Source organism: Stegostoma tigrinum, chromosome 32 (genome assembly GCF_030684315.1).
Source record: "Stegostoma tigrinum isolate sSteTig4 chromosome 32, sSteTig4.hap1, whole genome shotgun sequence".
Lineage (NCBI taxonomy): Eukaryota > Metazoa > Chordata > Chondrichthyes > Orectolobiformes > Stegostomatidae > Stegostoma > Stegostoma tigrinum.
In genome coordinates this window covers 33,768,968-33,782,454 of record NC_081385.1, presented here as the reverse complement: position 1 = coordinate 33,782,454, position 13,487 = coordinate 33,768,968, and the positions used below count along the sequence as shown (strand labels likewise).

General features: G+C 42.4%; 1 protein-coding gene across 2 annotated transcripts in view; it reads left to right on the top strand.

Moving 5' to 3' along the window:
• Window positions 1-12,851, top strand: part of kirrel3a (kirre like nephrin family adhesion molecule 3a) — a 564,427-nt gene extending 551,576 nt beyond the window's left edge. The window contains exons 15-16 of one of the 2 annotated variants that reach the window (XM_048562289.1): window positions 6,584-6,670; window positions 8,416-12,851. In XM_048562289.1, the coding sequence (XP_048418246.1) occupies window positions 6,584-6,670; window positions 8,416-8,856 (528 nt within the window). In that variant the 3' untranslated portion in view covers window positions 8,857-12,851. The remainder of the gene's footprint in view (window positions 1-6,583; window positions 6,671-8,415) is intronic. The other variant, XM_048562290.2, reaches the window with a different exon arrangement.
• Window positions 12,852-13,487: the final 636 nt, after the last annotated feature.

Here is a 13,487-nt window from a genome sequence, read left to right as displayed (position 1 = left end):
ATTCTTTTGGTAGTTCATTCAATATATGAACCACCCTCTGCATGAAAATGTTGCCCCTCAAGTCCTTTTTAAATCTCTCCCCTTTCACCTTAAACCTATGCCCTCCAATTTTGTATTCTCCGACCCTTGGAGAAAGATCTTGGCAGCGAGTTTTGAGAGGATTTGTAGCTTAGGTTGAGGTTCTGGATGTGAGTTTGCTCACTGAGCTGGAAGGTTAGTTTTCAGACGTTTCGTCACCATTCTAGGTAACATCATCAGTGAGCCTCCGGTGAAGCGCTGGTGTTATGTCCCGCTTTCTATTTATCTGTTTAGGTTTGCTTGGGTTGGTGATGTAATTTCCTGCGAACACAGGAAATGACATCACCAACTCAAGGAAGCCTATACAGATAAATAGAAAGCGGGACATAACACCAGCGCTTCACCAGAGGCTCGCTGATGATGTTACCTAGAATGGTGACGAAACATCTGAAAATGAACCTTCCAGCTCAGCAAGCAAACTCACATCCAAAGATCTTGGCAATTCACCCTATCCTTTCCCCTCATGTTTTTATAAATCTCGATGAGGTCACCCGTCAGCTTCCAACATTCCAGGGAAAATAAAAAGCCCTAGTCTATTCAGCCTCTCCCTACAGCTCAAACCCTCTAATCCCGGCAACATTCTTATAAATCTTTTCTGAGTCAAGCTTACCAAACAAAGGCATGATGTATGAAACGCTTACTCTAAATGAAAGATGACTGTTGTAAGCAAGTTTCTTCAGGATCATGCTTTACACTCATTACCACTGAAATAATCCACAGAGGCCAGAATCCCATCACTAAGTCACCCCTTCGTTTACACACGAATGGTCCTTAACTCTAGGACTGCACCATTCTGAGTCAGCTCTCAGGTGTGACAGTATCTCTGATACACCCCTTTTTATCTGTCAGCCAAGACTCCCTAATGGGACCAGATTAACAGGCCCAATCAGGGAACACATATTCTATGATGTCCACCTGCTGACCTCATTACAATCACTACAATTCAAATATGTGTTATCTGTAGATCTGAAGAACAAACATTAACAAACCCGGCGCTGCCCCCATGTGGGCTATCACTTCCAAGCCCTTCTGCTGTAAAGCAATATTCATTTACCCATTGTAGTTATTTAGATCAACCAATTTGGACATATCATGACATGCATTCAGGCTATATAAGATTTGAAGTTGGGCCTTCTAGCACTGAAGCAGGGATGCTGCCATAAAGTCAGAATTATTTGGCATAGAAACATGCCCTTCAGCCTATCATGTCTATGGCAACCAACAAGCACCAAACTACACTAATTCTACTTACCTGCATTTGGGTCCATAGCTTGCAACAGCCTGGCATTTTAAGTGCCCATCCAGGTCCTTCTTAAATGTTGTGAAAGTACATGCCTCCACCATCTCACTTAGGCAACACGTTCCCTATTTCTACCATCTTCTGGGTGAAAAAGAAAATTTCTCAGATCTTCTCTGATCGATTACTCTTCACCTTAAACTTCTGCCCTCTGGTCTTAGACATACCTGACACGGGGAAAAGATCTCACAGTCTACCCTATCATGCCTCTCATAATTTTGTCTACCTCAAACAAATTCCCCCTCAGCCTCCTCTGCTCCTCTACCCTTTGTGGATACATTACCCCTACACCACCAGGGCCCTCCTAACTTTCGTATCCTGTCAACAAACCAGCTTTCTACCTGGGCTGTTATATTTTTTCTTACTTCAGAAATATGAATTTTATAACAAGCCTCCTGAGAGACAACTTATTAAATAGCTTCAAAGAGATGAATATGTACCAATATCCCCACTTATCGATCCTTTTCAGCAATCATCACAATTAAGTCTGTCAACTCAGCTTCCCTATAACAAAATTCTGATGACTCCTCAATTATCCCGTCAAACTGGTAGGATCAACATTCACTCTCTGGTTCCACACTTGGTGATAAATACACTGCCGCCAGTCATAGCATCGACTTCCAGTTCTGGAAGAAGCTGCCAAGCATGGACCTCTGAGATCTACTCAGAGGAAAAAACAAATTATTGGGAACGCTGGCAGGATGTTGATCTATTTTCCTGCAACTGACACAAGGCAGTTAATGTGCTATACTAATCTACCCATTCTTGAACTGCGATGGCACATTGTTTACTCTCCATACTTTAATTACAGTTTGCATCAGGAGTTCTTGTGATGTGTTCCTTCGCAAAGAGTTACCACACTCATATTGGATTGATAAGTGCTGTGGGTTCATTTTAATTCAAAATCTCAAACAGGTTTACTAAACAAACTGATAACTTGCATATACAGAGTAATTTATGGACACACCCTTGCTTAATTATGCTTCTCTTTGGAATTCTCATGGCTGCTGCATAGGTGGAGTCATCCTGGCCTTTTCTTCATTACCATAATCAGTTTTTAAAGCAAAAGCACAACAAATCGAGAACCAGGAGATGACCATCCAGCCCCTGGAGACTTCCACTGGAAATCAATCAGATTGTAGATCTGCACATTGACAGCATTTAGATGCCTTTAAAGCACGCCAATCAATATCCTTTCCTTACTAATCTAAATCGATTACTGTCTTAGGCTAAAGAATTAGATTTCTACCGCCTTTTATATTGAAGATCCTTCCTGATTTCTCCTATGTCCTGGCTGAAATTTTGAGTTTATTTTCTCCATTTGGTTTTTCTCCACTTCTCCAAAGTGCATTTTCTTCCCTTGAATACTTTTACAATTTTGAACTCCTCAATCTTCTCACCTTAAGGGAAATCAAAACAAGTCAAGGAATCTCTCGTCATGAATAAAACGTGCATTTCAACAGCAAGTTTTGAGAAGATTTGTAGCTCAGGTTGAAGTTCTGGATGTGAGTTTGCTCGCTGAGCTGGAAGGTTCGTTTTCAGACGTTTCGTCACCATTCTAGGTAACATCAGCAGTGAGCCTCTGGTGAAGCGCTGATATTATGTCCTGCTTTCTATTTATCTGGTTAGGGTTCCTTGGGTTGGTGATGTCATTTCCTGTTCTTTTTCTCAGCGGGTGATAGATGGGCTCCAAATCAATGTGTTTGTTGATGGAGTTCCAGTTGGAATGCCATGCTTCTAGGAACTCTCATGCGTGTCTCTGTTTGGCTTGTCCTAGGATGGATGTGTTGTCCCAATCAAAGTGGTGTCTTTCCTCATCTGCATGTAAGGATACTAGTGATGGTGGGTCATGTCTTTTTGTGGCTAGTTGATGTTCATGTATCCTGGTGGCTAGCTTTCTGCCTGTTTGTCCAATGTAGTGTTTGTCACAGTTCTTGCAAGGTATTTTGTAAATGACGTTCGTTTTGCTTGTTGTCTGCATAGGGTCTTTTAAGTTCATTAGCTGCTGTTTTAGTGTGTTGCTGGGTTTGTGGGCTACCATGATGCCAAGAGGTCTGAGTAGTCCGGCAGTCATTTCGGTAATGTCTTTGATGTAGGGGAGAGTGGTTCTGGGTTCTGGGCACGGTTTGTTTATTTGTTTGGGTTTGTTGCTGAGAAATCGGCAGACTGTGTTCATTGGGTACCCGTTCTTTTTGAATACGCTGTATAGGTGATTTTCTTCTGCTCTTCGTAGTTCCTCTGTGCTGCAGTGTGTGGTGGCTCGCTGAAATAAATGAAACCAGATGGATCAAACACACTACGCTTCTACGGACTACCAAAAATTCACAAACCTGGAGCCCCCCTCAGACCCATAGTCTCGCTACCTGGAACACCAACCTACAGATTAGCCAAGGAACTACGCCAAAGACTAAAACACCTTGTAGAAGACTCACGCCACTCCATTTACTCCACCCAAGAATTCCTGAACACCATCAAAGGCACCAAGATAGCAGAGGATGAAATAATGGTCTCCTTTGACGTAACAGCCCTGTTCACATACATCAACATCAAACTGGCCAAAGAAACACTGACTACACTATTAGAAGAACCAAAGACACATACACCAGACACCACCAACCTCATCAGCAAGGACAACATTATCAAGCTAGTGGACCTATGCCTTACCACCCACTTCACTTTCAATAACAAAACCTACAGACAAACCAACAGAACATCCATGGGATCTCCGATATCAGGGTTCTTAGCAGAGGCAGTAATGCAGAGACTCGAACAAACAGCTCTGCCAATCATCCAACCCAAACTATGGGTCCGCTATGTGGATGACACCTTTGTCATCACTAAACAAAACAAATTAGCGGAAACCTTCAAGACCATCAATAATACCCTTTACTGGCATAACATTCACAGAAGAGGAGGAAAACAACAACAAACTGCCATTCCTAGATGTCACAGTAGAGCGAACAGCCAATGGGGAACTTCAAACCAGCGTCTACAGGAAAACAACACATACGGACCAAATACTGAACTACAGGAGCAACCATCCCAACACCCACAAACGAAGCTGCATTAGAACATTATTTCAACAAGCCACCACACACTGCAGCACAGAGGAACTACGAAGAGCAGAGGAAAATCACCTATACAGGGTATTCAAAAAGAATGGGTACCCTATGAACACAGTCTGCCGATTTCTCAGCAACAAACCCAAACAAACAGACAAAACGGGCCCAGAACCCAGAACCACTCTCCCCTACATCAAAGACATTTCCGAAATGACTGCAGACTACTCAGACCTCTTGGCATCATGGTAGCCCACAAACCCAGCGACACACTAAAACAGCAGCTAATGAACTTAAAAGACCCTATACGGACAACAAGCAAAACGAACGTCATTTACAAAATACCTTGCAAGAACTGTGACAAACACTACATTGGACAAACAGGCAGAAAGCTAGCCACCAGGATACATGAACATCAACTAGCCACAAAAAGGCATGACCCACCATCACTAGTATCCTCACATACAGATGAGGAAGGACACCACTTTGATTGGGACAACACATCCATCCTAGGACAAACCAAACAGAGACACGCACGAGAGTTCCTAGTAGCATGGCATTCCAACCGGAACTCCATCAACAAACACACTGATTTGGAGCCCATCTACCACCCTCTGAGAAAAAGAACAAGAAATGACATCACCAACACAGGAAATCTAAACAGATAAACAGGAAGCAGGGCATAACACCAGCGCTTCACTGGAGGCTCACTGATGATGTTACCTAGAATGGTAACGAAACGTCTGAAAACGAACCTTCCAGCTCAGCGAGCAAACTCACATCCATGCATTTCAATTTCATGATAAATTAGAAAGAAATATTCAACAAAACTCTTAAAACATGATAACTTGCAGAAATTTCAGTTGTGCTGAATGTAAATAGCACTTGAAATTCGCTGTTCTTTCATACTGGTTTTGCCAATTTTTGAATGAATTTTGTTCAAAAGCCTGGTGTAGCTGAGTGTAAACTGGTGCTTTTGTGGGTTCACTGAAGTCCCAAAAGATATAGTATAGGTGAAGGGATATGTATCTCTATGATCTAACTAGAAAATGTAATGATATTTTATCTCCCTTAACATTTATATTTCACAGTTATGGTAACTCTCCCTTGCTTCATTGTTGTACTGTGTAGAGTTTTTCTAGGTCTTATGCCTGTATCTGTATTAGACTTGAATCAAGTGACACTTCAAATTGCCCAATGATTATCTGTTTTCAGTGGCTTAGTTCGTAATTTTCAAAGCCATCAACTCCCAGACTACACACATTTTCTTTCATGGGCCTCTTTGTTTTCTTTCTCCAAGCCTGTCTCATGGTATCCACATACTAGGGCAGTGTAGTGATGCTGAAACAGAGCTAAATTTTGTGTGTTAATTGACTGTCCTCCCAGTCTGTATCACTGCACTGTTTAAAGTCAGAAGTCACATGACTCCAGATTATAGCACAACAAATTATTTTGTCACATGAAGTCACCCCAGTTCAACACCGGCAATTCCACATCATGCACTGTTTAAGGTAGCCCTTTTTGCATGAGGGATCTTTGGCTTCAATTCATACATAATGTCTGGTTGGTTTATCGGTTCAACTCAGATGTGGAACTATTTCTTTGGAGCACCACTTCATGACGTAGCCTGTGGCACTAACACCACACCACTACTCACCATTTTGTAAATGTGGCATCCTTCAAGATCAAATTAATCAAGCACAGATGAGAATAGCCACCATGCTGGTGTAACTAGAAGAATCTTATGGAGTAAGTATTATGAAGTTGCATACATTACTGCAAATATCTATAGGTCACATGAATATGACATAAGTACAGAGACTGTCAGAGCACCTTGTACCTAGTCTGTCTCCTGCATTTCGGTTATTTACTCTGACCAAGTCCCTGTGCAACATCACTCCACAAATGATAATTTAAATTTAATATGTTTCCTTTGAAATATTATTTGTTTATTAAATTTTAAGATATAGCAAGGAGGAATGGTGCCTTTAATATGTCTCAGCCACAAGCCCCCATTGGTTGCTACCCAGAGCCTGATACGACAGTTGAATAACCTAACTGATGAAGAAAAAACTTAGAAATTTGTTGTCAAGAGCCTAGGACAAGATGAAAAGAAAGAGGGATGATGATGATCATGTGTTGGTTACAGATCAACAGAGGAGAGTTTGAGCAGGACCCGGTGCTGAAACAACTGGAAGTTCTCAAGGAAGAGGAAAAGGACTATCAGCACATTAAGGTTCAGCGAATAAATATTCCAGTATTCAATGTAACATTAGTTCTCAAATTTATATTTATGGAAACTCTAATTGTGATCATCAGACCACTATCCCAATTACAAGGAAGGGGAAATGATTGCAGAGATGGTGAGGCATTTGTTGGGAGGGGAACATAATATTGCCAGTGGCAGATTGGAGATGGTAAGTGGCTAACTGAACTGATTACATGGGGAATTAAGAATTGTTTCTTGCACTTGTAAATATTTTGCCTATGTCAGTGAGGGACTGCTGTAGTGACGGAGCATTGCCAAGCAAATCTTAATATTCTCCCATTGGATTGCTGAATGCTTCCTCATTGGTGTCATGGCTCATGGAAGGAGTATATCCCTCCCACCATCCCCCTCCCAACCTCTGATGGCAATTGTGGCCTTTTAGAAACAAGGTCATCAATGCTCCATCAGTACACCCAATACACCAGGCCTTGGCTTCCACCAACATTATTCACCGACCACTGAGCTCACCAGACCCTCTCCTTGGAGCTGCAGTTCAACAATGCCACATGACTGGTGGCACTGCTGAAGTCATTGTGCTCGAGAGCCATCAGCTTTTTTGCGGGGTGGTGTTCTGTACTCAAGACAGGGAAGAAGTACCCGGCTGACTGCCCAAGCAATAGCATTAACTGTATGAGTGGCCTATCAATCAAGATGGTCTATGCACCAAATAGTCAGCTTTGGGTACCGCCAGAGCATAAGTAATCTGGCGCTGGCCTCATTATGACAAGTCATCTGGTTATTAAATTTACATTTTGTTCCCAAAGCAAGTTTCAGAGTGTGTTTGCAGGGACAGGAGAAACAGTGATATAAGGTCATCCTATTTTTGGTTTTTTTTTATGGAAAGAGCTTAGGAACAGGAGGGGGATCTTCTACAACTTCCCAGATCTTTGGTCAGCTGGAAGTAGGGTAATTGTGGAGAGTTCTTCAGACTGTGCCAGCACTGAATAACAGCGTGGTTGATCTGAACATCAACATCATTTTCCCACTAGCGAGTTTTGAGAAGATTTGTAGCTCAGGCTGAGGTTCTGGATGTATGTTTGCTCGCTGAGCTGGAAGGTTAGTTTTCAAACGTTTCGTCACCATCCTAGGTAACATCAGCAGTGAGCCTCCGACGACGCGCTGGTGTTATGTCCCGCTTTCTATTTATCTGGTTAGGTTTCCTTGGGCTGGTGATGTCATTTCCTGCATTGGTGATGTCTTTTCCTGTTCTTTTTCTCAGGGGATGGTAGATTGGCTCCAAATCAATGCGCAGTGATTCACTGAGCTCTCTGATGAAGGGTCTAGGCCCGAAACGTCAGCTTTTGTGCTCCTGAGATGCTGCTGGGCCTGCTGTGTTTATCCAGCCTCACATTTTATTATCTTGGATTCTCCAGCATCTGCAATTCCCATTATCACTTCCTTATTTCCTATTTCCCTTCATTTCAACAGCAACAACAATTCTGAAATATTTCATTGGTTGTAAAGTGCCAAGGGTTGTCAAGGGTTCATCGAAGGAGAGGGAGAAATAAAAGATCTTAAAATGCAAGCTCCATCTTTAAGCTCTTTGCTCCAAAGCTACACAAGAAAAGGTGAACCAAAGTCCATCAGTACAATGGATGCCTGATAATGTACTGGCTACATTTTTGTGCTGACATTTTTAACGTGCCAGCACTCTCGTGAACATTTCAAATTGGAATTTTTTTGTAAATGACTCCATTTTCTTTTCTTCACAGGATCCTACCAATGGCTATTACAGCGTCCGCACCTTCCCAGACCTGCAGCCAGCCAGCAACACTGCCACTGTGGGGTGCCCTCCTGATCACAGGCCCAATATGAAGCAGCGAGTGCCCACAGGGATGTCCTTCTCCACCCTCTACACACAGCTGAGTGCGGCCAACCGCATGTACGAGTATGGGCAGCGTTTCGTGCTGGGCAACGGCAGCAGCTCCATCGAGCTGTGCGAGCGGGAGTATCAACGGGGCTCCATGAGTGACAGCAACTCCTTCCTGGACAACCAGTGCAACAGCAGTGTCAGCAGCAACAGCAAGCAGGACAGCTCGGTCCAGTTCGATGAGGCCAGCAAGGCCTCTGCCTCCTCCCATTATTCGCACTCCTCCTCGCAGAACTCAGATTTAACACGACCGTTGCAGAGACGGATGCAGACCCATGTCTAACCTCTGGACTGATGGCAACTTTGGCACTGTTGACTCCCAACTTCATGGCTTTGCTTCTACTGTTGAGCTTTCCCTGAGGGTGGGACCTTGAACAGATGCTTCCTGTTATGGTGGACACTTTATAGGTCAAGCTTCCCAATCCCCATCGATTTGGAACTGTATCATCACCACACAAAGTAGCCTAAGCATCAGAATTGTGAGAGACTCTTGTTCCCACATTTTCTTCCCTTTCTGACGAAGCTGAACCTAATGTGGGACAGTGTCCTGTAGTAGCTAAGATTAATTAGCTGCATTGATAGTTTGATTAAAAACTGATTAATGTATGACAGTCTGCCAACAACAGGCAAATCAAGCCCACTCAGTTCTTTTAGGATATCTCTTTAACATCTGTGTCAAGGATTAGCCATGTTGTGATCTGGAAATGGTTGTGGCCATGGTGCCAGACTGATTTCCTCCACCCATCTCCCAGGTCTCCAGCAGCCCTGGTTTGATCAGATCAGGTTCAATGGCCTCATTGTTAAGGCAGGAATTTACCTCTTAGGCTACCTAAAACACTGACAAGTGCACCAATCTCAATTTATTGGCTAGTGTTAATGAGGGTCTGGGAGGTGATCTGCTGACTGAGAGAGTAGATGGATATCGCAGAACCCAGGGCCTGCTCTTCAGGCTTCAGTCATTCCTGCACTGGTCTGTGAAATCAGTGCACAGCCAGAGTGACAGTAACATTGCTTAGTATGTGAGCTTCTGATTTTCCACAAATGACACAATAGTGAGCGGAGGAGGAGAGCGGAAAGGGGAGAATTGTGTTTTTCAAGGTCTTCCTATCCTCATAAGGCAAAATCTAAATAGAATGTCCAGCCAAAGCCATTCTTGTTGCAAAGTTCAGTTCTTTTCCACCCCCTCCATCAATCCATATTCGGTGCCTGTCTCATTCTACTGCCTTTCAGTTGGAGACTTCATCACTTCTCTTGAGCGGTTGAATCCAGAAAAGCACATTTATCCTCCATCATCACAGCCATCAACTGTGATGCAAACAGGGGCTTAGCTCTTGTACAAACAGATACTGGGTCCTGTGATCCTTGTTCTGCTAGATATTTGGGCCCTATGATCCCACATCCTGTACAATCAAATACAAAGCCCTGAGATCCAACTTCCATGCACTCAGATACTGGGCCCTCCAATTCTAGTTTCAGCACACCGAGATACTGAGCCTTTTTATCGCCACTCCTGCACATGCATATATTGAGCTGTGCAATCCCAGCATCCTGCACAGACATTGGGCTGTGCTATTTTAGGAAGATGAGATTCAAATGCAGTTGGAAAGTCAATGCTTCATCTCTGTCACATAGATAAGCTGTTGTGGCACCTTTGTTAACAAAGCATTGGAAAATGTGTACAAAATATGTAAATAACTTTTTGTCATCCTTCACAGTGGTTCACAAAGTTTAAGTGTTGTTTCTCTCACATTGATTTGCATACGTGATACGTAGGCCCCTACAGTAGACCACAGTGTAACATTCCAATATTGTGGAGCAGTAAACGTCCTTCATGACATGCCATGGTATTCAGGTAAATATGTGGGCAATGCAACTGCCCTCTGTGTTAATAGATTAGGAACCGCACTGCCATGAAACTTTAAGAATTTGTGAGCGATTTATGTGAAGTATTGGTTACAGACAATGCATTTTTATAAGAATTTTTGAAATGATTTTAACAGAATTGTTTATGTGGTTAAGAGAGAGGATAATGCCAGTGCACCCTCAACTATGGCTGAGTAATTGGGATCCTTGACTCTATCGGCAATCCAGAGGTTGGGGTCTTAAATCAGGTCCATAGCAACTTCTCAAATTTGACAATCAATGAATACATATCTGGGACATTCTGTGGAAGACTGTACTGTGCACAGCACAACTTACTTCAAGGAAGACAAAGCGACAGAAAAAGTGAAGTATTCAAAGTCCCTCACCATTTCAAATGCAAAATGAACTAATATTTTGATTTGTAAGATTGGGAGTATTAATCTCTGATAATAACAGCACCAGGCCTCCCAAATTCCTAGGTCACTTCAGCCATGTCATGAAAGGTACTATATTTGGGCTTTGCTTCCTGGAGAAGCACCACAGTTAACTTCTACATCCTCAGCCTAAAGTATGATATTAATCCTGTCTTACCACCAGGAAAGGAGTTAGGGAACCGAATTCTTGCCAATTCCTTAATTTTGACTTCTGCCAGTTTTGGCAGCAGTTGAGGCTCCTGTCAGATTCCCAGGCCAAAACCTTATTAATAAATGTAAATCAGGGTCCTGTGATACACATGGGTCCGTACTGACCTCAGTCCCAATCCCGAGGAAAAGCTGATCCAAGTTGTTGGAAGTCTACCAAGACCTAGATAAGATCAGTTAAAACAAAACCCTTGCAGAAGGAAGAGGGCATCTAGAGAAGAATCTTTTTCCTTGCTGCCCACCCAGAGAGAAAAACCCAAATAAAAATAGTAATTCCTGAAATGAATGTACTGATCGTACTGCAGGATCCTCCATTTAGAGAATACAAGAGGAGTCAGACCAATGCCTTTTATTCATTAGTTTTACTATTTTTCTCCGATGGGCATACAGGCTCTCTTCTTCAATAACCCTTTATGCACTTCCCCTGCTGGACATAACCTGTCTTATCTCGGCATTGTCATACTTTCTTAGCTCCACCTGATCTCCATCCTGCCCTACTGCCATTTTCTGCCCAGAGGCTACTCAAGCCCAGTTAACAATATCCCTAAGAGCTTTGACAAAGATTCATGGATTGTATTGTTGTCTAATGACTAAGTGTTAAAACTCTCATCAGGAAGTTCTGGGTTCAAGTCCCACTTCAGAGAGATAAATAGTGAACCTAGACAAACATTACAGCGCTGTGAAGGAGGGAATGAAGCAAGTGAGGGAGTGCTGCATTGTTGGAGGTCTGACTCTTGAAGGAAGCATTGAGCTGTTCTCCCAAAACATAAATAATCTCACAGCACTAATTTAAAGATCGGGGAGTCCCTTCAGTGTTCTGGCCAATGTATATCCCTCAAACTGTATAACTAAAAATAGACGATCTTGTCATTATTACATAGCTGTTTATGCAAGTTTTCTGTGCACAAATTGTCACATTTCCAACGTTAAAACAGTGACTGTCCTTTAAAACAACCAAAGTGGCTGTGAAGTGCTTTGGGATATCCTGATGTTGTGAATCTTATACGCAATTTTGTCTTTCTTGGAGATAACTTTGACCTTCCAAAAGTGTGATTTGCACATTCTAGTGAAGATCTTGCGATGAAACAAGCCCTCAAATCAATGTGGTATTAACCAATTGCTTTATAATTTCCAACAACTTCTAGAATCTTCCATCAAAGGAATAAGGAATAACATAAGCCATTCAGGAGAAAAGGCAACTGAGTGTAGCTCAGAAAGCTAAATACTACAGATGCTGGAAATCTAAAAGAAAAACAGAAAATGCTGAAAACATTCAGCAGCCCTGGCAGTGTCTGTGGGGAGAGAAATGATTCAGGACTCTGGTGTCTGATCGGAACAATTCCTGGTTTCGACATAAGATCCTGGTATAACTATTGCAATGCACTAACTCCCATTGGGAGGCTTTCTAATGTTCGGCTAATAATATGCAAGTACCAGGCACATCAGCTGACAGGGTGTGTCTCTCTTCCCAAAGATGGGAGATCAGACTCAAAAAATCTGTAAGCCAATAAAATGAGAGAAAAAAAACAAAATCTCCAATAAAACTCTTATTTCTTCATTGAAATGGGACAGTACTTGGAGCAAAGCTGTACCCACCATGCCAATCATACTCACTTTTGCCCTCCTAAAAAGTTAAATTCTGTGCCCGTGGTCCCAGTGGGTTTAACTGCATTTGATTTTTGTGCACTAAATCAGTGAAGATAAAATGTCAATAAATTATGCAAATGAAAACATATGTGAATCTGTTGTCACCCAGGTTTATAAAAACAGATACATACTGTGGTTCTGTACACTCGTCACCATGTTTATCAAAAAGCTGAAGGCAACTTTTCAGAATGCATTATTGTGGTTGCAGTTTAATCCTCTTCCATGGAATAATTTATCATAGATAATGGGAACTGCAGATGCTGGAGAATTCCAAGATAATAAAATGTGAGGCTGGATGAACACAGCAGGCCAAGCAGCATCTCAGGAGCACAGAAGCTGACGTTTCGGGCCTCTCTGATGAAGGGTCTAGGCCCGAAACGTCAGCTTCTGTGCTCCTGAGATGCTGCTTGGCCTGCTGTGTTCATCCAGCCTCACATTTTATTATCCAATAATTTATCATTATGGCTTTCTTGGATCTGGAATATAGTGTTAAGTTACTATGGAGAGAGACACTGTTGAATTAGGCACTTTGGTATGAGCAGTTTGATTAATCCATGGCCTGCATGTCAAAGTTAGTTTTCTTAATCATAAGAGATTCATAAAACTGCCTGTCCACCACAAACCAAATAAGGTGCTTCTTTTCAAGGTGTGAAAAGATTCAATCTGATCCTATTTTCACCTTTAGCTTATCTGCATAATACACACAGGACTCTGCCAACTGTTTTTATCCACTCACTCTCTCCCTGCTCCCCACCAGTATCAC